Source organism: Lipophrys pholis (genome assembly GCF_963383615.2).
Source record: "Lipophrys pholis genome assembly, chromosome: 20".
NCBI lineage: Eukaryota > Metazoa > Chordata > Actinopteri > Blenniiformes > Blenniidae > Lipophrys > Lipophrys pholis.
In genome coordinates this window covers 19,171,580-19,198,693 of record NC_137648.1, presented here as the reverse complement: position 1 = coordinate 19,198,693, position 27,114 = coordinate 19,171,580, and the positions used below count along the sequence as shown (strand labels likewise).

The 27,114-nt window shown below is 44.9% G+C and overlaps 1 protein-coding gene across 3 annotated transcripts in view; it reads left to right on the top strand.

Annotated features, from left to right (window-relative positions):
- The window catches only part of mpp7a (MAGUK p55 scaffold protein 7a), a 164,127-nt gene that overhangs the window by 61,627 nt on the left and 75,386 nt on the right, over window positions 1-27,114 (top strand). For all 3 annotated transcript variants that reach the window (XM_080489714.1, XM_080489715.1, XM_080489713.1), the window contains exons 4-5: window positions 11,040-11,117; window positions 19,086-19,166. In XM_080489714.1, coding sequence (XP_080345840.1) covers window positions 11,040-11,117; window positions 19,086-19,166 — 159 coding nt within the window. The remainder of the gene's footprint in view (window positions 1-11,039; window positions 11,118-19,085; window positions 19,167-27,114) is intronic.

The window sequence follows — 27,114 nt, the reverse complement described above, 5'->3', positions numbered from 1 at the left end:
TTTTGACAGTCACCATAATAACAATCCAACTTGGTTGTCTGTCCACCAGAGTGTCCGTGGTACTGCCCGTTAATGTTTTTAGAGTTCTTGTTCTTTGTGCACGTTGATCCAATGAAACCACAAATACAACCAACAGCGCCAACTCGTGGCCCAACATTGTAACGGCCTCGCTTTTCACATTTCTTCCATTTCCATGTAAACGAGGATCATTTTCCAAACATTGCCGTGGAAATGCAAAAACTTTGAAAATGATACGATTTCACTCGAAACGCTGTCGTCTAAACGGGGCCTCAGTCCTATGACTTAAGTAGTCTTTGTAGTGCTGTGATTACACTAGTGTGTGTGTATTTTATATATATATATATATATAAAAAACTCCTTCCATAATTATTATGAAAACAATATTTCCCGATGCTCACAAATTCTCTGCCACTTTTAAAATGACCTTCTAAATGCTGATTTGCTTTCTTTTAAGTGTATTTATTTCATTTTGATTTAACCAGCTGGGTTTTACTGTTTCCTATGGTTGATTTTTGGCATCTCTGTCCTCGACCGCAGATCCGTGGCTCAAGTTTGTTTTTCTGTTTAGAAAAACTTTGTATTTCAGTGAGCCTGCTTCGTCTCGAACAATCGAATGAATCGAGTAATTGTACACTGATTCTTCTAGCGTCTTGAGTTTATCAGCTCAGTGTGGATGTTTTTATTTGTATTGACAAGGCTTGGCGTTTTAGTCGGTCGGTATTTGGAATGAAAGATTTGTGGTGACACTGATTTAATGTGCAGATTTAATTATTACATTTTCTTCTCATTTGTTGGAGTCCGAGCTCTTGGCCCATCGCTCCAATTGTCCACTCTGGCCTGCCTGAACTATTAAGAACCGTTGTTCCCATTGAAGCTGTTTCAGAAAAGAAAGGTGACTGATTGATGAAGCCAAACGGAGGGAATGAGATGATGAAAACTAAGAGGCCTGGATGACATCTAGCACTCGGTACGACCATTCAAAGGAGTAGGGTTCCTATTATATCCGTCAAATGTCTGTGTTGGTAATCAAGAAAATTCAGTGCAGTGATCCCACAGCCATTATTCCAGGTCACTCTGGTTGACCTCGAATTTGTATTCCCCTGGAAAAAAAAAAAAAAAAAGTGTCTCAAAGTGAAACCAGAAGGTTCTACACAATACGGGGCCAATCTTAATAGGACATGGAGAGCAGCAGCAACACACAAAATATGGAAAATGAGGTTGAGGCTGCCATAAGAGTGTATATACGACTCCCTCGAGACCCCCGGGAAAAAAAAAAAGAAACTGCCTGAAGATATCACGGGCTCACCTGCAGCCTTTAAAAGATCGTCTGAGCAAATTTATATGTTGAAGTAACTGTCTCGCAACTTCTCGAATCAGTCGGAATCACTTAGTCGGACGCATTTCCCCCTGGCTTTGTGCCCTCGGCCAATCACAACGCCGTCTTCCGACCCGGCGGCCGCCATGCGTCACGTGAGCAGTGAAGCCGTCCATTCATGTCTGCCTTGAGCCGCTTTTCCATTGTGAGAATTTGCATCCAGAAACACAATCTGGCTGTTTCCCAACACGGTCTTTGTTTGCAACGCGAGCGCGACTGTCCCGGCTTTTCACCGTATCACAATGACGTCTGTAGAGGCGTGTCAGCGGCCTCGCAGCCTTCTTTTTCCAAAGCGCTCCAGTCGTAAGTGTGTCCTCTACCTTCGGCGTGCTGGGCCTGTCGCCCAAGTCTTGCTCTCATTCATCGGATCTCTTATCGGGTCCTAATTCGCCGTCTAAGGCTCCGTTCACACTGCAGGTCTTGACGCTCATATTTTAGATTTTTCTTTTTTGCTGGGATCCGATTTTATTAAATTTTTTGCGTCGTCATTTCAAACGCAACCTGCCGTGTGAACGTGATCGAACTGGATGTTTTCGGGCCCCAGAGCGCAGAAGACGACGTGAAGTCACGCCGAGCACGCTATTTACGCATGGTCAGCACCAGGGTTGCCAGATGTGACTCATTGTTTCCAGCCCAAACAACGTCAAACCCAAACACCTCAGTAAAAAGCAGGCCAAATCTCTGCCTGTGTAGAAATCATGTTAAAGCCGTAAAACTATTTTCTGTGTGATAAAGAACACGCCATAAATGCATAAATGCATGAGATACACAAAGTTTAAAGGTAAGAGAATTCGGCTCCACAATTGGGGGGATACCTGCCATGTCTGGCAACCTTGGTCAACGTGTAGATTTTCAAGTGGTTGGTAAATACAAGAGACAGAATCTGGACAACAGGAGGAGGAGAATGAGGAAAAAAGAGAGCACAGCTTTTATTCTGGCGGCGCCGATTCCTCCAGCGCTTATCCGTGACGTCAGTGACACGTCGAAGCAGTCGATGTAGAAAAATATCTGAATTGGTACCACACATGATGGAGGCCCGGGTCTGGTGTGAAAACATCGGGATTAGTGCTTTCAACGGCCACAAAACAGGTCGGATGTGAGTCACTTGTGAGTAAAAAAAAAAATAATCTGAATTGGGTCGTATTTCCCTGCAGTGTGAACGAAGCCTAATTCTGCAGAACCTTTACATAACAAATGAAAAACCCCAAGATGCAGGGATCTGCAACCTTCATGAGCAGAAGAGACGTTTTTGTCACTTTCTCTTCTGTGAGCGACCACGTGTGTATTTTTCCCCTTTTTTATTTTAATCACTTTTAGAAAGACTTTTAGCAGTTTTCATATTTCTTGTGGTATGAGCTATTTTCTTTCCCGTTGGAGTTATTTTTTAAACACTTTTTTTAAGACAAGAGTCCTTTTCAAAATGACTGTTGAGGAAATAAGCTTAAAACAAGATAAAATTGTTCATTGACCTATGATTTAGTGAAAGCTTCAGGAGCCGCAGGTTCAGACCCCTGATCCGTTCAAATACCTTCGATTAAGATTAGATTATTTGCATAATTGTACAGGACGTAAACTTTACACTCGCCGTACAGGTATGTGTTACAGGCCATCAATCGCCACACAAAATACTTTTTAACATGATTTTATTCATATTTCACAACTAAATCCTGTTAAAAGTGCAGCGGCGGTGTGAATTCCGTAAAATCACGAGTGGACACCCGGAGACGCCTGGAATTTCTAATATGCGCTCTTTCTGGGTGAAGTTAATGTGAGAGGACCGGCTGGAAGACTGACGGGGGAAACCGGACTGTCGTGAGCGGGATCGTTCTCGCAGCACTGCACAGCGTCCAGGACTGGATGCCATCCTGCCAGAGCTCCAGCCACAACTGTGTAAAGTGACCTGCTGCGACGGGAGAAAAGGCAAATCCCCACTTCTCTCTTTTTGCTCCTTGAACAAACATATCGTCTCGCAGCTTTTCCAGTTGCAACCCTGTACGTCTGTCTGTGCCCCTGGATCCGCTCTGTTCGGTAGAAACTGTGGTGGTTGTGGCGGGGGGGGGGTTGATCATCAGGGTGCTGGACATTAACCAGGCCCGCAGCCTCCACACAGGACTCGGAAAACAGAAACACTATCCAACCCTGTGATCTCCAGACTTCTCGCTCTCCGTCCATCAGCTCACCTCAACATCTGTCCATTTTCCTGCTTCACCCCGTCGTTGATGCTCGAGGTTGCATCCAAAAACGGTTTGGAACTGCGCAAACGCTTCTGTAGATCGCGACCCTCGACCCTCGCGTTGATCCTAAGCAGCGGTCGTATCGTTTCGCTGGATGTGATGAAGACGAATGTGGTGTTTTTCGCTCCCGTCCGTCCTGGTTTGACTTCTTGTCGTGTGGATTGGGAACCTCATGCATGGTTTCTGTCACGGAATAGTTTTCCTCTTCTTGTGTCGCTGTGTGTTTTTTAAGCCTGCCGGGTATTTCTAGAAACGAACACAAGTTAACCCGATGCCTCTGTGGAGGCAGGAATTACACAGCTCCTTTGTGGTGCTTTAAAAAGGCCTATTGGGAATTTGTTTAGTCATCAATCTTCTTAAGAGGTGTCCAAACTACGGCCCGAGTACTCTATCAATGCGAGTTTTTACACATGAGCACCGTTTACATTACTGTTCAAGTTTTTTTTCATTTTTTGAAAAGTTTTGTGTTTGCATGGCACCACTTTAAAGACGGACGTTTGTTTATACGAAATGCTGGAAACAATGTAGTTTTCATGTTGGACCACTAGTTGGCGCTGTTGTTTGTTTTTTGTATTGAAACCACACACACGTGCGCAGAGAACAATAAACATTAACGACGGGAGTACACGGACATTTGTATGTTTTTCACACGCTGCGGCTTAAACAATGACGCGGTTCATTCATGGAATCTTACGGGTTAACGTGAGTCGCTGCTGAGTAACCTCCCATTTATGTTGTTACATTAGGATGTGCAAATTCTGATACAATGAAATAATATAACTTTTAATGAGGCTGGAACTAAATACATGTCTTTATTTCATTTTGTTTTGTCGTACAATTGTACACCGAGCACAAAATTACAAGACTTGATGTATACAAATGGAACGGAACCAAATCAAACCAAAATACAAAACAAAAGACATTCGTTCAGCAAAAATCTTAGGATTGTGCGTTAATTCTGTTTCTAGTGAAGATGGATTCTTGTATTTTCATCTTGTATGTGAGCTGCTCCAGAGTAAGACTGTCCTCTATTATTGACAGTTTTAATGATACGGGGCTTCCGTCATGAAATTAATTAATACATCTTTACAAAATAACACATTAAGGCAACTTTTGGTGCAGCAAGTTGGTGATAAATATTTTGTTGCCCTGTTTTCCCCGCCAGCGGTGATCAAGACTGTCCAACCTGAATGTGGAAGAGAAAATTACTGCAGAAAATTTCCCACAATTTCAGTTTGTTTCTCCGCCTGAAAAGGGTTTTGTTCTCAGGACTTTTGACTTCTCTGAGCTTTCTTGATCTTTTCGAGTATTTTCAATCCCCGAGTCCTTATTTAACATTAAAAATCCTGCTGCATTTCTCATCACGTCAGTCTCTGCTGCTTGTCGTCTGTTGCGTCTCTGATTTGAGTAAAGCCCTGGTTGTTACTTGTTCAGTTTCTCCGGGCCACTTCCAGAGCGAGCGCCGTGCAAAAAAAGTCCACTAATGGCTTTAAAATGTATCACCGCGTCACGGACAGCCGCTTGGACGGCGTCCCGAATTGTAAATAAAAAGCATTTCAATCTCGCGTTTTGCTCAGCGAGCGGAGGAGAAATTCCACAGCGACTAAGTAAGTGGAGGTGGCGGAGCAGCAACTACCTAAGCAGATGTTGACTGTGACTGCGGTGCGCTGAAGACACTGGCAACCTTCGTCTCATCTGTTTTCTTCCAGAGATGATCAGGACAGATGAAGTAACTGGAGCTGTCTGCTTCTTCTTCTTTTTTTTTTTTCTTTTTTTTTTTTTTTTTAAAACATTTTTGTGACTGCGGAGGATCGAACGGAGCTGTCGGAGCACGGGGGCGGAGCAGTTGGTGCTTCTTGAAAAGTTCAAATATGGCACGAGGATGAGAGTTTCCAGGAACTGCCATCGAGTGGCAGTCCAAACCCCCCCCCCCCCCCCCCCCCCCCCCCCCAAAAAAAAACCAATGATGCAATGAAAAAATGGGACATGCTGACAGAGTTTTATCACAGGACCACTTAAACAAACTTGTGTTTGCATCACTCTTTCACTTAATTCTTTCTGCTTCTTGAAGCTGAGGTGGACTGGATGCTGTAGTTACTTATCACCTTATTGTGAGGCAAAACACGGTGTAGCCTGAGAAAGCATGATCCCAGTTGGAAATAGAATTACATGTCCATGGGCATTTAATTGCTAATTTTACATTATTTTTAAATGTTCTACACTAACATTACAGTATTATAAGGACTATAAGCCACACTTTATTGGGGGGGGGGGGGATTTTGCAACTTATATTAACAAATTACTTATAGTTATGTTTTTTTTCCTCTTCACAAGTCATGGTTTTTCACACATGAGATGTTACTCATGTGTGTCTGGAAAATACAGTAAAACCTGCTGTACCTTCAACACAATATATCCAGAGTTGTGTGCATTTAGTTTCCATTTGTCTTCCAACTCTCTCACAAATATGCTGATGACGAGTCTGTGTCTCACACATGTGGAAGACAGGAAGAAGGAAGAAATTGTTCCTTGAGAACCAGAATCAACCGTATGGACAGAAGTCAGAGCCTGGAGCTTTTCTAGATGTGTATGTTTCCAGAGAAATGGACCCGTTTCAAAGAATAGAAATACTTTATTAATCTCAGAGGGAAATTCTTTGAACCAATGTGGCAACAATGCAAGGTGCCCAATCGACCCAACAGTAATACTCGTCCTCATACCTGGACTGATGCCCCAGATGTGAAGACAGTCTGTCCTCTCTCTCCCAGGCTTGTTTCAGTTTTTAAAAAGTGTGTTGCTCCAACCGGCCAATCAGAAATCAAACCCTATATAGTGTCATCGGGGCTTTAGCCTATCCCAATGAAGGTCGGCCCTTCTTTTGACTCCTCCCACAATTAGGCAGCTCTGCTCTGGCACATGGCACCACAAAAGGAAGTACTTCCTCCTCTTGCCAAGATGGGCATGTGTGGGCGGAGCCTGTCTAGCTCACACAGACACAGCAGATTCTGAATGCAGCTCCTATGATCCAAGATACAAATGGAGGAAAATCAAGGAGAAGCTACAGTGGGGCAAAAAAGTATTTAGTCAGCCACCGATTGTGCAAGTTCTCCCACTTAAAATGATGACAGAGGTCTGTAATTTTCATCATAGGTACACTTCAACTGTGAGAGACAGAATGTGAAAAAAAAATCCAGGAATTCACATTGTAGGATTTTTAAGGAATTTATTCGTAAATCATGGTGGAAAATAAGTATTTGGTCAATAACAAAAATTCAACTCAATACTTTGTAATATAACCTTTGTTGGCAATAACAGAGGTCAAACGATTACTATAGGTCTTTACCAGGTTTGCACACACAGTAGCTGATATTTTGGCCCATTCCTCCATGCAGATCTTCTCGAGAGCAGTGATGTTTTGGGGCTGTCACCGAGCAACACGGACTTTCAACTCCCTCCACAGATTTTCTATGGGGTTGAGGTCTGGAGACTGGCTAGGCCACTCCAGGACTTTCAAATGCTTCTTACGGAGCCACTCCTTCGTTGCCCGGGCGGTGTGTTTGGGATCATTGTCATGCTGGAAGACCCAGCCACGTTTCATCTTCAAAGCTCTCACTGATGGAAGGAAGTTTTGGCTCAAAATCTCACGATACATGGCCCCATTCATTCTTTCCTTAACACAGATCAGTCGTCCTGTCCCCTTAGCAGAAAAACAGCCCCAAAGCATGATGTTTCCACCCCCTTGCTTCACAGTAGGTATGGTGTTCTTGGGATGCAACTCAGTATTCTTCTTCCTCCAAACACGACGAGTTGTGTTTATACCAAAAAGTTCTATTTTGGTTTCATCTGACCACATGACATTCTCCCAATCCTCTGCTGTATCATCCATGTGCTCTCTGGCAAACTTCAGACGGGCCTGGACATGCACTGGCTTAAGCAGGGGGACACGTCTGGCACTGCAGGATTTGATTCCCTGTCGGCGTAGTGTGTTACTGATGGTAACCTTTGTTACTTTGGTCCCAGCTCTCTGCAGGTCATTCACCAGGTCCCCCCGTGTGGTTCTGGGATTTTTGCTCACCGTTCTCATGATCATTTTGACCCCACGGGATGAGGTCTTGCGTGGAGCCCCAGATCGAGGGAGATTATCAGTGGTCTTGTATGTCTTCCATTTTCTGATAATTGCTCCCACAGTTGATTTTTTCACACCAAGCTGCTTGCCTATTGTAGATTCACTCTTCCCAGTCTGGTGCAGGTCTACAATTCTTTTCCTGGTGTCCTTCGACAGCTCTTTGGTCTTGGCCATAGTGGAGTTTGGAGTCTGACTGTTTGAGGTTGTGGACAGGTGTCTTTTATACAGATAACGAGTTCAAAGAGGTGCCATTAATACAGGTAACGAGTGGAGGACAGAAGAGCTTAAAGAAGAAGTTACAGGTCTGTGAGAGCCAGAGATCTTTCTTGTTTGAAGTGACCAAATACTTATTTTCCACCATAATTTACAAATAAATGCTTTAAAATTCCTACAATGTGAATTCCTGGATTTTTTTTTCACATTCTGTCTCTCACAGTTGAAGTGTACCTATGATGAAAATTACAGACCTCTGTCATCATTTTAAGTGGGAGAACTTGCACAATCGGTGGCTGACTAAATACTTTTTTGCCCCACTGTATAAACTTTGAATACAAGGTTTCTGGACCAACGAGATCATGAGGAAGAGTTGAAAAGCTGGAGAATAGGACTCCTTTAATGCTGTGGCTGATCAGTGTTAAAAGCAGACATAAAAAGTTTGATCATCACACCACGAAAAACTATTACTAATTTATACAATCAGCAAGAACATGAAATTAAGTCTTAAACTACTACGATTCTCTGAATCGGGGAATGTGTGTCTAATAAAAACGACCAACATCTAAATCTCTGTCTGAAAATCAACTCTCTATGACGACCCCAATCCTGGAAGTTAAACACACAAGTGTTGGTCGTGTTTTGATCATTTTCCAACATGTCCAAAGTCTTTGGAAGAAAATCTCTGAATTAGCTTCACACGGCGTAAACAACGGCACGGAGGTCATTCTGATTCGTCTCCACTGCCCTCTCGGAAGCTCCTGTGCCTCTGCGGGCGTCTCGCAGATTCAGTGCATCACCATTCATCTCACTTCACATCGCAGCTGTCTTGTTCTGAACTCCTCTGTTTTGAGCTTCTGAGCCCCCACCCCCCCACACCCCCCCACACCCCCCCCCCCCCCCCCAGGCCTTCAGCAGATTTCCTCCACGACACGCCTAATGCACCATGTTTTATGGCCGAGTAATGTCGGCTTTACGCGGGGATTTGAACCCCTAAGCTGACCTTGAAACATGGCCGCCCGGCGGGCCAAGGCTTCCTAACAGGCCGTGATTTACGGCCGGAGTCCGTGTGGACGAGAGCCACTGAAAAGACTGGAGCTGTTTAAGGCCGACGGTTAAACCCCGGCGCTGATGGGCAGAGAGGGCAGAGGCATTTCTCACATAGTTGTGTTGCTTTTTTTTTTTTTTTTTAGTTTAGTTTTTTTTTTTTTTTCATTTCGAGACGGTCATAAAACAGCCTTCGGTATGCTGCTGCCGGTGTATTTCGGTAGCTCGCTGGATGACATCACGGCTCTGTTTGCAGGATTTACTTCTCTCTGGCGGTTATCGGAGACAGACGGCAGCTTGAGGAGACTCAAATGAACTCATCCTCGCATGTCGCTGGCGGCGGCTAGCTCGTCGGGATGAATCCCCCCCCCCCCCCCCCCGAAAGAAACCTGCTCAAAGAGCCGTCGCGCCGCTACCGCGCGGCGAGTGAGAGTTACGTCTTAACAGTCCTCAGAACAGATGTTTTAATTGCACGCAGCGTCTGCTCAGCGTGACGGCAAACAAACTGCTTTTGTCTTGCTAAGCGCTGTCGCAGATCCATCAGTGTGTATGTGTGTGTGTGTGCGCTCCCACATAAGTGGATTTGGCCCTCTGACTCGCTATCTGGCCCGAGTGTCTCCTGCTCCTCCATCGTGCTGGAATTCTTTCTAGGACATCCAGCTGGAGGCTGCAGGCCCGGAGCCCAGCTATCAGTCAGGCCATCGGGCCGGGGAGCGGGTCGTAGAGGAAGGGAGGGGGGCGGGGCTCCTCGGGAGGACCGCCGTCCCTGTCTGCTGTCTGATGGGACCTGACAGCAGCCTGTACGCTGTCAACGCATTCCTGCACAGCTGCTCCTAAATCACAAACACACCACATCTCCGTGTGTGTAGGCCGGATCGCAAGTGCACGGCTGTGTTTGTGTTTGACGGCGTGGGCGCGAGAGTGTTTAAATGATTCCGTCTCTGTTCGGCGTATCAGCCCCGGAGTGATGAAGTGTCCTCGTGTGTGTAAATGAGCAAGCGTTAACACGGCGCTGCCGGGCTCGCTTTCCACCCGAGCAACTCCCCGGAGCCGCCGCTCCCGTCTCTCAACATCGTGCAGCCGCGGCGTCGAGGCTGATAAGGAAATGTTTAGCCAATTTAGCCGGGCTGCTGAAATGATTTGGACTCCTCACCGGGCCACTGGGGCGTATCAGGTGCACGGTGGAAAAGGGGGGGGCCGGGGGGGTTGTTTGTACAGAGGCTGAACGAGCTGAAATACTTGGGAGCCGAGCGTTACACTCAGGCGAGGCAGTGAAAGATCTGTGTGCTCTCAGCGTGTAAAAGTGACCTTCAGCTGTGGCTAAAGGATGAACATGTTTTCCTACAAGTGTGCTCTTGCACATGGCTCCTTGTGTGCTTTTGCTCGGAGAGGCCTCGGAGTCGATCCTCCTCTCTTAGGGCGTGTTCACACTCCCACTGTTTGGTCCGGACCAGAGTGTCTTCAGTGGAAAACCGTTTCATTTCGGCGACGAGAACACGCCCACAAACTCTGAACCGGAGCTAACAAGAGATCTCTGGTCTCAGTTCCTTTACAAACCTTCTTTCCAGCGGGTGGGGTGAGAGGACGTGACCTAGTGCACAATGCATTCTGGGAAGTAAACAAACAACGCTAACCGCGCAACTCAGGAGACGCAGAAAGTAAAAGTTGGAAAATATCTTGTGGCCAGACGTGGAGTAGTGAGGAAGAAGTCGTGAAGAAGACTCTCATTGATATCTGGTCTGAAGACTATATATTGCAGTTTTTTGTGGCTACCCATTAGTCACGAGCTAACTAGCCTAGCCCCCACGGGCTAAAGCGGCGGACCTTCCTCTTTCGGGCCGGACCAATCAATGAGCCGTGTTTCTTCATTTCCTCTCTGGTCAGTGTTTGTTTCGGGTGACAGCGCCCGCAAACCAGCTGCTGCGTGACGTTTTCCGGGCGGTTTGATCCGGTCTCTAAGGTCAATGTGAACGCCACCTGAACCAATGTGACCTTTAATCACCAACACAATCTGTCCTTTCAGATCCACGAGCGGCTGCAGCACTATGAGGAGAGCAAACCCATCCCCGTCCTGGACAACGCTGCTGCTCTGGCCCATCAGGTAACAAAGTATTTCCTGTGGGATGACGTGACGACGAGTAAAGGAGGAAAAAACCAACAAAAACAATTCAATTCAACTTTATTTCTATAGTGTCAAATACAACAGTACATACATGATACAATCAGTATCATCTGCATAACAATGGAGGTTAATGGAATGTTTATTGATAATTGTCCCAACAGGAAACATGTATAATGTGAAAAGTAAAGATCCTAAGACAGAAAATGTTTAAGTTTCGTCTGAGCGGAATGAAGTGTTGGACTTCTATGACCCCTAAGGTCAATAATCAGGTCTTAAAAAATGTTCTTTTCTATAAAAAAAAATTCTATTCAAATGAAATATGTCTTGAGCTGGAAATACTCAAGTACAGGGTTTTGTTGTTTTTTTTGAGCCAAACTGCTGAGGCAAGGCAAGGCAAATGTATCTAAAGAGCACCATTCAAACACAGGGTAATTCACAGTGCTTGACAAAGAAATTAAAGAAATAAAGAAAAGCTTTCCAAAGAAATATATTAATAAAAGAAATAAAGCAAGTAATGAACAATCTTGGCTTAATCTCCAGATCTTTAATTAATATTTACAGAATGCGTTTTCACTGTGTGCACCCAAAAACGTGTTCAAGAAAAAAGAAACGTGTGTTTTGCTCTTAAGAGAAAGAAAAAAAATTCTTCATGGAAACCAAAAGGATGCAATTAGTACTTTTCCCCACTTAGATTTTTCCATTAAACAAAGTTTGTCCAACAGCTAATATGCCTGATTGCTTAAATGAGTGAAGGTAAAGTTTTGTATTTTTTGGCAAAATGTGTTCGTGGTTCATTTTTTTTAAAGTTTGGATACGCATTCGGCGGGAACTGTTCTGTTTTCAGACAAATGATTTAAGTACCTTAAAGCACTCAAACTTTCTCCTCTTCCCTGTCGTGTTTCTCCAATCTGACTCTTGAATGAGTCGCCGTTATAATTACTGTATTCCCTCGTCCCACGTCTTGACCAGACGTCTGTCCGTGCACACGCCACAACGTCGGAAATCCAGCTCTGCGGCGGCAGACCGATCATTTTCTAGAAGCTGGACTGAAAGGCTCGAATCAGGACGGAAGCTGGTGATTGATGGACACACCAGCCGTTGGTTTTTGCCGACACGAAGCGCCGCCGCGTCCCCTCCTGCGTGCAGACGCTCGTCGCCAATTAACCTGTGAAATCTTCACGTCTGCCAAACAGTCACGACACGGCTGAGCAGGATTTTCCCCGTCGAGCCGCGCAAGAGATTCGGTTTGATTTATCAGAGTCGACGTCCAGTGTCCTGACATTTGTTACCCCATTGTTCATCTGTGATATTTACTGGAAGCCACGTGTGCTCGCGGCAGTGAGCACGCACACACACCTGTGTAAACCAATAGAGCCAGCCTGGCACGGCCGGCAGAAAGAACCAGGGCAGGAGGAGGGGAAAAAAAAAAGCACTTTTACTGGTGTGTGGTTTTGTTTGAAATCCCCAGCTCTGTTTATTGTAATCAAAGTGCCGGCGTCCATTCCGCCCCTTCCAAGGAGCCCACAGCCATACATCATCCTAATTAGTAGCGAGTCAAGGGAGAGATGAGAGAACGAGGGGCTGAGCGCCGGGCTAAAGTCTCCAGAGTGTCCCGGGCCCGTCACGAGAGGAGAAAAGCCATTTTGTGGTCCGGGGTGGTTTCCTGACCTTTTGGACGAGGCGGCACGATCCGTCCAGGAGAGGACGCACACGCCAGGACCGATGGCAAGTCCCCAAAGCTCCCCAAACCTAAGATTTTAATCTGGAGCCTCTCGAAAATACATTTTACAGCTTTGTTTTCAGTTTTTGTGTGTTGTTCATGCCCTGCTGTTAACCACTGGCAGAGGCCAACCAGATAACGCCGGCTGCAAGAATGCAGCCGAGTGGAAAGAATCACTTCACCGTTCCTCTTTTCCTCCGTCTTGGCTGAAGCCCCAGAGTTGTGGCGGAAACCCACATATTTTTTTAAAAAAGACCCCCAACTATCAGCCCCTGCCCGAGTTCTCCTCCTTTTTACAGATTTGCCCTCTTTTTTTTTTTTTTTTGTCAAATTACAGACATTCAAATTTACACTTCCTGGTGAATTCCCCCACAAAGAGTCTCGGCGGGATTATCAGGTATCGAGGATAAAGCTCAGAGACGGGGGTATCAAAGCATCTCGCAGCACACCACAAACCTGTCTGCCTTCCTGGGCCAGAGAAAAAACACCCAGCCCTCGGAGCGACGCCGTGTGTTTTGAAAGCGGATTGTTTTTCACCCGTGTCCCCGCTTCAGACGGACGTTTATTGAAGTGGTGGCTGAGCACCGAAGTGCAAAGGAAAGAGGTCTACAGTTAGACGAAATTCATTCGCGGCTCCGGTTTCGGGTAATGGAGGCTTAATTTATTGGCGAACATAAAATGACACTTTAACCTCCGCCTGGCCCCCGGCTGCACCGTCTCCAGCTCCCAGCAGGTGACTTGCCACTGCCGGGGCCAACCACCGCCCCCGCCAAGTGCCGCCTGAAACGCGATCGTCGGCGGGCTCGGGGGCTAGGTGCAGCGTTACACACTTACAAAGCCTTGTCAGCGGGCGACTTCACATCATGGTTGCGGCGGCCGCACTGCAGCCCTCGTCCCGACTGAAATAGAAGCACTCTGGCTCTGGCGGGGAATGTGAAACACCACATTACATTAATCAGAAAGGGCAAATCAGCCCCAGCGCAAGTTCCAATCTGTGCGTCCAATCGGAGTCCCGTCATCGAAAGCGAAGCGCGCCGTATCAGCAGTAAACCGGATCCCGCCCGCATGTTCCAGATCGCCGTCCATCGGTTGAACTGCCACCGCACGTCGTGGCGGTTGACTTGTACCCTTCTCACCCTCCTGGAGAAACCTTTCCCTCATCTGGCCAGATTCCCAACGTCTCAATGCCCGGTGCTGCTGTTCCCTGGAAAGACCACCGGGTGCCACCAGAGAGCTCAGCCTGGCTATGAAGGAGGAGCAGAGTGAGAGGACTTTGTTTGTTGTCAGATTTTACTGAGCAACAGTCGAGGAATCAGAAATTGTTGTTAGATTTATTTTTTCAAACATTTAATCAACAACAGTGAATATGTTCTTTAGTGACCTGATTACTGTCTTTTCAACATATTTGACAAGCAGTAACTTCACATTACTCACGCATTGATCCATCAAACCTTACTTTTTCAAGCTATTGCAGCTAATATATGATATTACATTCGATATTGTTGAGGCAAACGCACTTCATTGATCGTATGTGCGAGATATCGGGTGCGTCGGTCAGTCACAATCCTCAGAAAATCCTGTTTGTAGATCTTTGCATCCATACAACATTAAATATGCACCTGTTTTGTTGTGCATCAGGCCTTATGCTCAGTCTGAATATCGGTTTATTTTTATTGGATTGCATTAAATTGCGCCCCAAAGTATAAAATCCAATTAGTAAAATAAATTTAATAAAAGATTTATTAAAAATAGGAAATACATAGAATCCTTTTTTGTACTAAACCAGCATGTGCAGTTTAATTCTATTAGGTATTAAATGAGATCAGGATTCTTTTGAGTAAAAGTGAGTAGTTTAACTCTTCCTACAGAAGACTGGACTAAGCCTGATGTATTTGGCAGCGTCTCTGTGCATCAAAAGAAGAGCGCCTTCAGCTGTCCGGGGGTCAACAGAGAGCCATAAACTGACACGACGGGATCAAACCTCTCCAAACACTGCAGCGCCTGCACTGACATCTAACAAATGAAATGCACACAGTCTCCGGGGAGAGCGGCATCATCGCTCTCCGTGAAGGACCGAGGCTGGAAAATGTGAGTCCGGCAGGGAAGCGTGAAGGTGGACAGAGGAATGTGTTGTCAAACATGTCCCATCTGTCCTCCACGCTGAGTTATGGCAGCGGCAGCTTTTAACAGGACGGAGGAGGAGGAGGAAGGAGGAGGAGGAGGGGGAGATGAGATGACAGATGATGCATGAGACAGTTCCCCACTAAAGACATTGACCTTCATCCTCATATCCCTCAATTTGTCTTTTTCTTCTTGGCTTTGATTCGGTCTTCTTGGTTATATGTTTGTATCGGGGTGAACAGAGCGGGGGCTGACCGAGGGTCAGCAGCAGTAACCTTGACCCCGGTGGCCATTCATTAGTGCGACCCCTCTCTCTTAGCGGGGGGGGTCAGAACGAATGGAAATAACGAGAAAGGCCCGATGCCGTCCTCAGCAGCACAAGTTCCCGGGGTAAAGTGACAGAGCATCGCCCCCCTCTGGCCTTTTACCCCCGGCCTCACATCTGATGCCTCACTCCCGCACCGCGGGGGTCGTTACTCAAACTGAACTCCAGGTTTTTCCAAACTCCGTCATCGTCACGCGTTTAAAAAAAAAAAGAAAAACCTGTGCCGCTCCTCCGCTGCTGCTCAGCTTATCTGGTACACGACGAAAAACGCAGCCTCTGGAGCCTCCTCACACTGCGCGTTGACACTTTGAACACGCAAGCGTCAGTCAGCTGTGTTTTTCCTTCCTCGGGCTTACGTCATTCCTTCCAGCCAAGCTCGCAATTTAGATTTCATTATTCATGAATCTGCTAAGTCGGTGGACTCGGGTTTGAGACGGGGAGAGGTGAAGCTGGAAAAACAAGAGATGGACTTCTGAAAAGGCACAACAAGCACAGATGGAGGACGCAGCAGGGACAGATGTGGCAGCAATTCACAGTCACGCTGGAAAAACAGGATGACGAGATAATAAAATGTACTGTAAAATAAAGTGCAGCCTGCAGGTCTGTGTGGGTTTGAGTGGGTTTGAGTCTTTACTGTAAATGTTTTTGCTTCAGCATCCTGCACTCATATCAGTGGTCAGAAAAACTAATTTGGTAATGTCTCTTTAGAAAATTCTTTTATCCACCGTTTAGTCAACACAGTTTGCTTGTCTTCGCAAAAAAAACTACAAAATGTGTATATCTTTTTTTTTAGGGACAGAAAAAAAGATTCAATTATTGAGTGTGACTCGGAATATAAATCTACATTACATCAACATAAAAGCAATAAACAATCTTTGGACGTTTCTTTAGTGTGAATTTGTCTATTGTAAGACCCCGTTTTTGCATTTTCTGTTCAGAAACGATTTGCGTTTATACGGCAACATTTAGAAAATGTTGTCCATTTATATGGAATCTGCAGAAATGCTGAAAATGATGTCATTACCATGTTGGGCCAGGAGTTGGTGCTGTTGTTTGTTTTTGTAATGAAACCTCACACACCTATACAGAGAACAATACGCTCTAAACATTAACAATTGGACAACACGGACATTCTAATGGACAGACGACCAAGTTGGATTGTTCTTCCGGTGACTGTCAAAATAAAAGTACCAAGTCCCACGAGAATGTAGACTGGTAGTCCCGACACCACGGAGGAAAACATTGTTCTGATTGTCTCTGCTGAGCATGTGCAGAACAATTACTGACTGACGGCCGTGGCGCGCATCTGCAGTAGCAACTTTTAGAAAAGTTGTGTTTTCTTCCGTTTCAATGCGTTTCCAAAGATATGGAGTTGGAACAATTTTCAAAAAGTTCCACTTTGGGAGTGTATCGGTAAAACCTTCTTTACTGTTGGGGGTCTGTTTACACCACAGCAGTGTGCAGATCCACTGCACCTGTGAAGTTTTTAAAGTGGCTCCCAAGGTGAAAAGATTCTTCCTTCGGCTCATGTGCCACTAAAGAAACATGGCGGCCCCCGTAGTAGTTTGACTCTCGGTCCGTATTCTAGTTTATCGTCCAAATCAGGGGTTTAATAGTTGAGATTCTCCCCTGATAGCATCCGATTCCTCATCAGTCCATGCGAATGTCGGGTTATTTAGATATTGTTCGCGTTGATAGCGTTTTGTTCTGTACGCACTTCTGTGTGGTTTCAATACAAAAACGAGCAACAGCGCCCTCCCGTGGCCCGGCATATTAACTCCATTGCTGTCCATTTGTTTGTTTTTTTAAAAGGATTAGATGTCGTCAGTTGAAATGTCGTGTAAACGGGGCTTAAAAGGGGCCAAAGTTTTCTGTTTTCACCTGAAAACATTGTTATGTAACTATAAACGATAAATGGGGTAAATAGGTGTGACACTTCTGTAGCTGATTGCAGAGACGAGTCAAACTTTTAGGAACAAGAGTCCAAATATCGAGAATAAAGTCTTCTTGTATCGGTCTGCCTCTGCGCCTGCATCCAGGAACTTCACCCATAAATCTGCAGTGCAGATGGAGGAGCGTGGCCCGGCCATTAGAAGCTTCCAGACGAGCGCCGTCCGGCCCGGTTCCTCCGCTCAGAGACGCTCTCACGTTGTTTTCAGCAGGACTGAGCTGTTTTCTTCACCTTGAAAAACGATCTGGGAGAATAGTAAATTCAATCAAAAGGAAAGGTGGCAACAAGTGGGAGTTGTCGGTCCCATGACGGAGTGTGACCTCACCGCCCCCCCCCCTGCTGAGTCACCCTGAACTCAACACCGTGTCGCCTCTCCTGTGGTTTTGCTTTGGTTCAACTCGAGGTTCGACCGCCGGCTGGATCCCCGGGTATCTTTCTACTCAGGCTCTCAGAAGATAACTCCCTCGCTCTGTACGGTATTTCCCATTAGGTCACTTGCTCCTGAATTCGACCGTTTGCATCTGACTTCTTTCTCATTTGCCTGCGGCTCTGTTCCATTTTGTGTCTGATCATCATCTTCGGTGGTTGAGATCAAACCGGTTTCATAAGAACTGGGACGTGAAGTTCTATTCTAATGTGGCTATTTGATTCCTGGACTGATTGAATAAGTGTCTTCACTCTCTTAAAATGTTTTTATTCATCCGTTTTCTGTCCACGGTGCAATAAAAGCTGACGCATATCCAAGCTAACACTGCGACTGATCACCAGTACTTCACAACAGGTACGAGTGTCCAGTTAAGCAACATTCAAAAGACACCGCTTTAGAGATCTGTTCTTGTGCTGAAGCTCATCAAGTGTAAGCTCTGCCGTGTGAAGTCTGGTGTGCACCAAAGCAGTGTACCGGGACCCCTTACTGCTGACTTTAGATCGGGTGCAGTTTGGTTTAATTATGAATGAATCAGAGAAACGCCTGGACTGACCGAACAGTGAATGAATGGGCCGTTGGTCTTTTCGACATCTTGTACACTATCAGGATCTCTCATTTTGAGAAGTTACATAAGTAATCGCATAAAGGCCTGTCTTCACACAGTTTTCTTTATTCAAGTTTTGGTTAAAATTGCTCGTGCGGGCGTACAGTAATCTTAATTTAATTCCTATCTATGTTTTTTCTTCCCTGTTTTTTTATTCAAAATCAGAATTTCACAAGGTCCCACCAGCCTATATGGTTTCTTGTGCATTTATTGACCTTCTCAAGTTCCCACTTGTGGAGTCAGTTTTCACTTATTTGTTAGTCAGGCGTGCAAATACTAGACGCTGAGCTTGACTTCCTGTCTCTTTGACTTGATTTCTGGAAAAAAGAAGGATGTTAGATTATAACTGGTAACTATTGGTTGAAGCACGATTATTCAAATTGAATCGGTCTTTAAGGGATTCTGGGGGAAAGAGGCGCAGCTTTTTGCAATATAATCAACGTCCTACTGCCTTCTGATGTATTATGCTGTGTTTTAAATACATTTTCCAGATTTTCACCACTAAACAACCTTTCTCATAATGAACTATTGTCATTACTGCTAACTTGCATTGCAATGCGTCCCTGTCTGTAGTGATACAATCAAAGCCTCCTGTAGTCGGATCACAAATTATCGTAATCGATGACTGCACGGCTGCTGACCTCGTGCTCACAATACAAACCCAGCAGGGTAAAGTATTTGTTGTCAGGGTATTTCTTACAAAGGAGAAACTTTCATTTGTTCCCCACCGGCATGTTTAATGGCCTTTTTTGATGTGTTGCATTAGGAATGTGAGCATTCTGTGTTTTCTCCTTTTCAGCTGTCCGATGAGCTGGAGGGAAAATCAGCCACTGCAGAAATCAAAGAGCTCCTGAAGCTGCTGGACAAACCCCATGTGAAGGTGAGCGAGGGCCCTGCTTTCCATTCCAGTCCCAATTCATTTTATAGTCGGTAAATTTTAATAAACTACAAGCGTTCTTTTGTTTCCAACAAATCCCCCCCCCCCCCCTCCCTAAAATATCAGGCATCTGGAGCTGAGACTGCTGTCTGTAATGTAGCGTTAAAGTGTCCCTGGTCATCAGGCTGTGTTAGGCACACTAACAGCCAGGTCAGGTCCAGCGTCTTCTCCAGGTCCTCCTGGCTGCAGCCGCTGGCCTCGTTTACCAGACGGCTACAAAATAAAAGTACACCTTTTGATTTTCTAACGTACGACTCGGGGCGTCCAGGTGCCTCGTCCAGACGGAGCGGCCTGCACACCGGCGCGATGGAGCGCCGTTTTTTTTCTTCATTTTTTTTTATTAATATAATGTTTTCCTGTTTTGCTTAATTCGTGATCTGCCAGAAACAACAGAGTTGCTCCAGAGTTCTCCATCAGCATAACGCACCTTTACAAGGGAGAGGACATGCAGATATTCAAAGCTCTCGCAACAATACTTTAGTATATGAGGCTTTGTGCAGATTGTGAAACCTCTAAAAGTGCTTTTATATGCCTTCGCCGATATCACTTTATCACAGTTTTATATCAAAGTCTCAGAAGAAGGTGGAATTGACTTGCTTGGTCTACAAACAACAACAGTTTAGGTCCCGTTCAAACAACAACGTTGCTATTGCACATGAGCACCACCACCACAGTAAATGGTTCTTCAGCACATACAGAAGTAGATGTACAATAAGAAAGTTTCCTCCGCCGTGTCATGACTCCCAGTCCACATTCTCCTGGGACTTGGTACTTTTACTTTGACAGTCACAGTAATAAGAATCCAACTTGGTCGTCTGTGCACTAGAATGTCCGTGCTCTCCCATTGTTAATATTTGTAACGGGATTTTTCTCTGCTGCGTGTGTGTGTCATTTTATTGCAAAAATGAACAGCACCCACTAATGGCCAAACATGAAAACTACATCGTTTTCAGCATTTCTTTCATTTTGGTCTAAATTGATTTCACTTATATAGTGTTTTTCACCTGCTGGACATTGTTTTCAAAACGCTGCCGTGTCAAAGCGAAACTTTTCTGAAACTAAAAAGACAATGTGTTTTAACTTGGAATGCTGTTGTGTAAATGGAACTTGAAACAATCATATAAAGTGACCCTAAGCATGGACTGAAACACAAATACATGGACTCATATATAATACTATCTTACACCAAAACGTATAACTGCTTGAAATAAGCAATGAATTTGAATTAAAGCCCATTTTTTAACCACATGGAGCTTTTCTCCTGAATGATTATAAATAATCCATCTAACGTTAGACTGCAAAAAAGTTTTTTTTTTAAATGAAATGAAAAGTCCTGGAATGTCTTTCTTTTAGTGAGTTGCAGTACATACAAATACTAATGTGTGTAGAGAGAACTCGGTGAGCTCTGCAGTGTTTGAGCGAGAGAAATGCGAGCATCTCATGTCACTAAAGAAACATCCTGCCGCTTATTTGAATCGAAAGCTGAAAGACATTAACATTATTTACAGGAGTATATTTGTTTATTTATCACAAGTCATCACCGTCACAACACTCTGCTGCGACGTCATGTTCTCTTAATACTGTGCAGCCTCGGTCAGATTTTCGTTACCTGAATGAACCTTTTAGGTTTTAGTAATTCATAGGTCAGTTTCACATTTTAAATTGACAGTTTTTACAGATAATTCTCTAAAATCTACACTATTGATGGTACTTAAAGGTTTTTCTTGCTTTTAAATTTAGTTTTTTCGGGGGCCGTGGTTTGGAGTGGGTGGTTTCTTAATCAGAAGGTTCGATTCCCCTTCTCCCCCTGTTGACACGCTAACGTGCTCTTGAGCATAACACACTGAACCCCAAACTGGCAGCCGCCTCCATTGGTTGAATGTGATAAACAATGTGAAACAGTTTCGGTTGTATTGAATCAGTGGAAAAAACACGACATACGTGAACTTTATTTACCTTTTGTTTACTTTTTCGACATGATCTTACTGCCGAATATGTGATTAAAGGTCGTTTTTAATTGAACATTGGTGTTTACTCACTAGACCATAGTGTATTACTTGTTTGGTTTGTGACTAAAACTAATAAGCATTTTCGTCCATAAGACGAATATGGCCGATCAAAAACAACACTGTTTTTTGGTGTTTACATGGCAACGGTGCTCGGAGCTACTGAAAACGCTCCGACTGTCTCCATATAGATGGAGAAGAAAAAAAAACTTTCCCAAAACGCTGCTCCTGCTCATACGCACCACGATTGTGGTTTTCATCTAAACAGACATTGTTTTCAAAGCATTAAAACGCTAGACTTTTCTGCAACGAAACTGTTCCTTCACTTGAAACGTTGTCGTGTAGACGAGGCCTCAGACGAATCCAAACTAAGTGCGAGTGTGATTCTGTGTTTGTTGGATTCCTCAGACTTTTAAATAGCTCGAACACAGCAGCTGTAAATCTTGCTGACCCGAGGTCAAAGTGCCTTCGGCGCTCGGTGACGTCACCCGGTGCGTCGACTCGCAGTTTTTAACCAGAGGGGGCGGCAGAGCGCTGCTGTTTTTAACCGATTCTGAATAGCTTTTTAAACACAGCCTGTTTGTCTTACTTCCCGAAACAAATGACGTGTTGGGAAATCCCGTCCATTAGTTAGAATCGGTGGTTTCAAACCTATAATCCTCCGTCCCAATAAAGTGCCCCGGCTGCTCGTGTTAAAACGAAGTTAAAAAGAAAAAAGGCTCCAAACGGAGAGGGAGACGCAGCCACCTCAGCAGTGACGAGCACCTCGTCGATATTTACTCTGCTTTCTCGCTCGGCTCTCCCACCGCCTCCGATCGGGGCCGAGGCGGCCGGCAGCTCCAGTGCAGAACGAGGTCAGCCAAACGTCTCCGCGCCAAACAATGGAAAATATTCAGCTACCGCTTCCTGTGCTGCCGGCCGAGCCGCAGCCAAGTGAGACAACCTGCTGCACGGCGGCGTTTTATCACCGTGTCACGATCACAGAGCGGCTCTTTCAAGCATCGCTGAGCCGCAGAGTGGCACAGAGAGACCGAAACATCCCCGGAGCGCCACAAAGTGAAAGTCCAGCACAATCCAAGCAGCAGCAGCAGCAGCAGCACAACATTTCAACTTGCATCTCTTAGTTTTTCTCATCCTGAAACGAACACGCCTATTTCCGTTTCTATATCCTCTGTATGGATTCTGAACGGTGGAGCAGTATTCACAAGGATTCAGAAAGAAGTACTCAAGCTCGATGCGTTCAGCTTCATTTAATATGATTTATTTCTTGAATAGTTGGCCCACGGTTTGATTTCCAAGTTATTCCAAAATGAAAAAGTAAATTCTTTTTACAGAAGCATCGTATTGGACAAGAGATGAACAAGTGAAAAAGGTCAGAGGTCAAATGGACTTGCTTACCTGTTGGCAGTGGGGTTCCGAACCTCTGATCCTAAATTTTTAGATTGAGGCCCGGTTTACATGCCAACTGTTACAGTGGAAATGCAGCGTTTTTGTTTGACAAAAGTTTTCACGTTTTCACGTCATCACTCTGAAACTGACATGGCAGAAACGCATAAAACAATGTAGTTGGCATGCCAGGCCACATGTCGGTGCTGTTGTTTATTTTTGTAATGAATCCACACATATGCATGCAGAAAACAAAACGCTTTTAACATTAACAACGGGAGTTCACAGACAATTATATGGACAGGCGGCCAAGTTGGATTGTTATTACAGTGACTGTCAAAATAAAAGTCCCAGGAGGATATGGACACTCTGGTGGAAACATTGTTCTCATTGTCCATCTACTGAGCATGTGCAGAGGAACTATTTGCTACGGGTGTGGCACACATGCGTAGCAGCGTTTCACAAAAAGTTGCCTTTTCCTCCGTTTCGGGAGCCGATTACAAAAATGTGCGTTTTCAGTGACATTGAAGATCATTGTCGTGTGAATGGACCCCCGGAGTGCTACGGAAGTTTTCCGTTTTCACTTTAAAAAGTCCCGCGAACGGGGCTGGAGATGTGTTGAAGTAGGCGAACAGTCAAAACATGCAGAGCAGGGGAACTTCACGACCCAGATCGCAGACCACCGAACTCGACCGTCCAACATTACAAATGTTTAAAGTAATGACTTCGAAGGAGTCATTTTAGCCGGCCAAGACCTTGAAGCCAAACTTTCCTCGTCTCAGATGACCAACGATAAATCAAAGTAATAGTTGCGTGTTTACGGGGTCAGTCAGGAGGCTTTCGTTCTCTTCATCACACTGGATCACTTTCTGATGGTTCCGATTCACACTTCACCTGAAGCTCTCCATCTGAATCAGGCCCCGCTATCTAATCTCTGAAGCGTATCGGCTTCTCATGATGAAGTTTTAAGACTTTTCTGCTCCTCTCCGTCTCCATCTGTCCTCCAGGGCACTCGATACGGTACCAGCCAGCCCTCCGGTGTAAATCACTGGTGTAAAACACAAGCAGATGGCTGCTGGCTTTGAATGGCGTCTCTGTGCGATAGTAACTGTATCACTCTTAATTATGGCTGAAATGATCCATTCCTGGGGTGTGGATATAAATCAGGCTCTCTAAAAACTCTCTGCTTTTCTCCCTTCCTCAAACTTTCCTCTTTTTACGATCTGCACATGAGAAAACAACTTTCACCTCTATTAGCCCCCCCGCCCCCGCCTCCTCCACGTCGGTAAGACTAATATTGACAGTGATGAAAGTGCCAATTACGACGGCCGCCTGTTTCCGGACACAAGTTTTTGTGTCGGCTCGTGTGTAAAAGTCTGAGGTGGAGGTGAAAGCGTACACGGGTTCCCCCCCCCCCCCCCCCCCCCCCCCCCCCCCCCCCAGCCCGGGGTGAAAACAGGTTACCTTGCACCGGCGGCCAGACGAGGGGGGGGGGGTTGTTCGGGTTCTGGGTGCGGTTTTAACAAGAGGCGAATGCCAGGAATGTACGGGCAGATTTATTTTGCCAAGCTCAGTGATCTGTTTTCCTAGGATCCTTATTATGCCTAATGAACACAAACGCTGGGACCCAAAATGAAGGAGAAATGGTGGAAAACAAGGCTTCTCCCCTCCTCTCTGCAGGCCCTCTACAAGGAGATGGACCTGAGATTAGATTAGGAGGATAATCCAGCAACGCCGAGGCATAACGAGACCCACGTATTCATATCGGCAAACCTCAACACACAGATCCGTGTGTGTGTATGTGTGAAGGACGTGTACCTGTGCATGTCAGCGGCCACTCGCCAGGCCACGTACCATGTGCTATCTATTAGCATTCAGCTGTTACTGCTACTTCCTCCGGTTTTTACAAGGAATTAGCCGCGGCTCTGTTACGGGTTGTTAGGCACGGATGTGGGGGGTACGGGTGATGAAGTGCCATGGTCGAGAAGGCTCACGGGTTCAGGGTATCACATCTGATGAATGGAGTTTAGAGGAATCAGCGACAGGCCGGTGGAGGAAAGGTCGAGATGACAGAACATTTTGGAGTTTTTTTACGACAGAGATTAAAATTTGTCTCGATCATTAGGGATGGGTACCGAATTCCGTCGGTACTGCCAAGTACATATTCACGTAAAACCAAAAGGTACCGTGATTCGGTACCTAAACGCATCCTGACTGTGAGGGTGGAAGAGTAGGCGATTGTACGCGTTTATTTTTTGAGAAATAAATGTTCGGTTTTTTTTTGTTTGTTTGTTTTATTTAAAAACAAACATTTATTACCACATAAGCACACATAAAAATTCGTACAGTTCAGTACCGGCATTGATTCAAATGTGAAAGATACTGACCCCTATCGATCATATTATGTTGTTGTTTCAGTATCAACTAGATTCTAAAAAAAGGCCACAAATCTTTATATTTGACATGTTTGATCGTTGACTTGAAATGGGAATACGCAACTTTTCAAAAACGCTCCGACTCTTTTCTGAAACGCTGCCACTGCGCTTGTGCACCTCGGCCGCATTAAACAATTCTTCTGCACGTGCATGAGTAGATGGACGATAACAACAATGGCGGCTTCCAGAGTGTCATGACTCCCAGTCCATAGCCTATTGTTCTCTCCGTGCATGTTTGTGTTTCATTACAAAAACAAACAGCACCAACTAGTGGCCCGGCATGCTAACTACATCGTTTTCAGCATTCCTGCAGTTTCCTTGTAAACGGACATCCGTTTCAAAAAACTGCGGTGTAAATGTGAAACTTTTCTGAAGTGAAAACGGTGGATTTTACTTGAAGCGTAGCTGTGTAAACGCGGCCTAACTGAACAAAGAAGGTTCTTTTTGGTGATAAATGTTTTCCCACTGGAAAACTTATTTCCCTTTAAAAATGGCGCAACATTTGTAAGGAGCATGTATTTTTGGGATGCAGAACTTAATATTTGTGTCAAACACCAAATTTCCTCCGTCGAATCACTTTTCTTTAGCTGTTGACTCATTGGGTTTTGTTTGTTGGATCAAATGAGGAAAGTCTGAAGAAACACGACGTATCAGCCATTCAACAGTTTATTCATGGAGCAAACAGGAGCCTTAGTGGTGTGTCGAGGATTCGTACTCGGCCACAGTCTGAGACGGATCCAATACTTCAAAACAGTATTTTGTCACAAGTCCAGTGTCGGTCACTTTGACTTAAACGTCAACAAACTGATCCAACAAGTGTTGACTGTGGTCGACATCAGAGCCTTTTGGTCTCAGACTGTGGATGTACAAGTTCACCACAGTCGACGGAACAAGGAGAGCTGTTCCACATTAGCAGAGAACATTTAGTAAATGTTCCAGTGACGCCGCTCACAGACAAGATTCTATGTTGACCTTGAGCTGTTGAAAGGGTTAAATAGTCACTATAAAAGTCAATATATTGGTGGAATGTTTTCCAAATAACTGGTTGTTTTACTATCCTAAATATTTTGTAACTTATGTGACAGTTCCTCCTTTTTGACAGATTTTTTATAGATTAACTGGAACTGTTGCAGCATCGCTTAAACATTTGAAGCAGTCCGTTAACTTTTTTTTTTCTTCTTAAAGACCTACCATACATTATGGCTCAGATATTTCATCTGTCTAAAATTTGAGAAATGAACTTTAAGATAAAATGACCATAAATATTTTGAGCCTTTTGAGTTGCCAGAACTGAGCCACTCAGATAACAAAGTACGCACCAGTTTCAAGTACAATTTACCTCTTAACTCAAAGAATGTTTGAGTTTTTAGCACTGTGTGCAGAATGTAAATAAAAGAATAGTTACATCACATTAGATTTGTGTTTTTATTCATTTCAGATAGGTTTCATGTTTACAAAGTAATGTTTTGAAAATTATGTTTGTTTAGATGGAAACAGGAGAAATGCCGAAAACAATGTAGTTTACATATCGGGCCAGTAGTGGGTGCTGTTTGTTAGTTTTTGTTATTCTCTAAACATTAAGGACGGGAGAACACGGATATTCTAGTGGACAGACGACCAGGTTGGATTGTTATTTCGGTGACTGTCAAAATAAAAGTACCAAGTCCCAGGAGAATATGGACGGGGAGTCACGACACTCAGGGGGAAAATTTGTTCTGTCTACTGAGCGTGTGCAGAACTGTGGTGTGCATGACCAGCAGACGAAATGTGTCTTTTTTTCTGCATCCGTTCAATCTAAACAGTTTTTTTTTTCCTGAAGGGCAAAAAAAAAAATACAAAGAAAACATAAAAAAAATGGTGGCCGCAAAGTCGAACAGCTTTTCTTGTGTAAAAATATCCCTGCTGACATGTTGTTCTGCTCTGAAGGGACCACAGTGTCCATTCTTTTCTAGCTGAGGTTCTGTTTGTAGTTGTGGAGAAAACGGTCAGTACTGACTCTCCGTCGGTCCGTCCGTCCGCCCGCCCGTCCGTCCGTGTCCATCCTAGGACATAGTGATTCTGCCG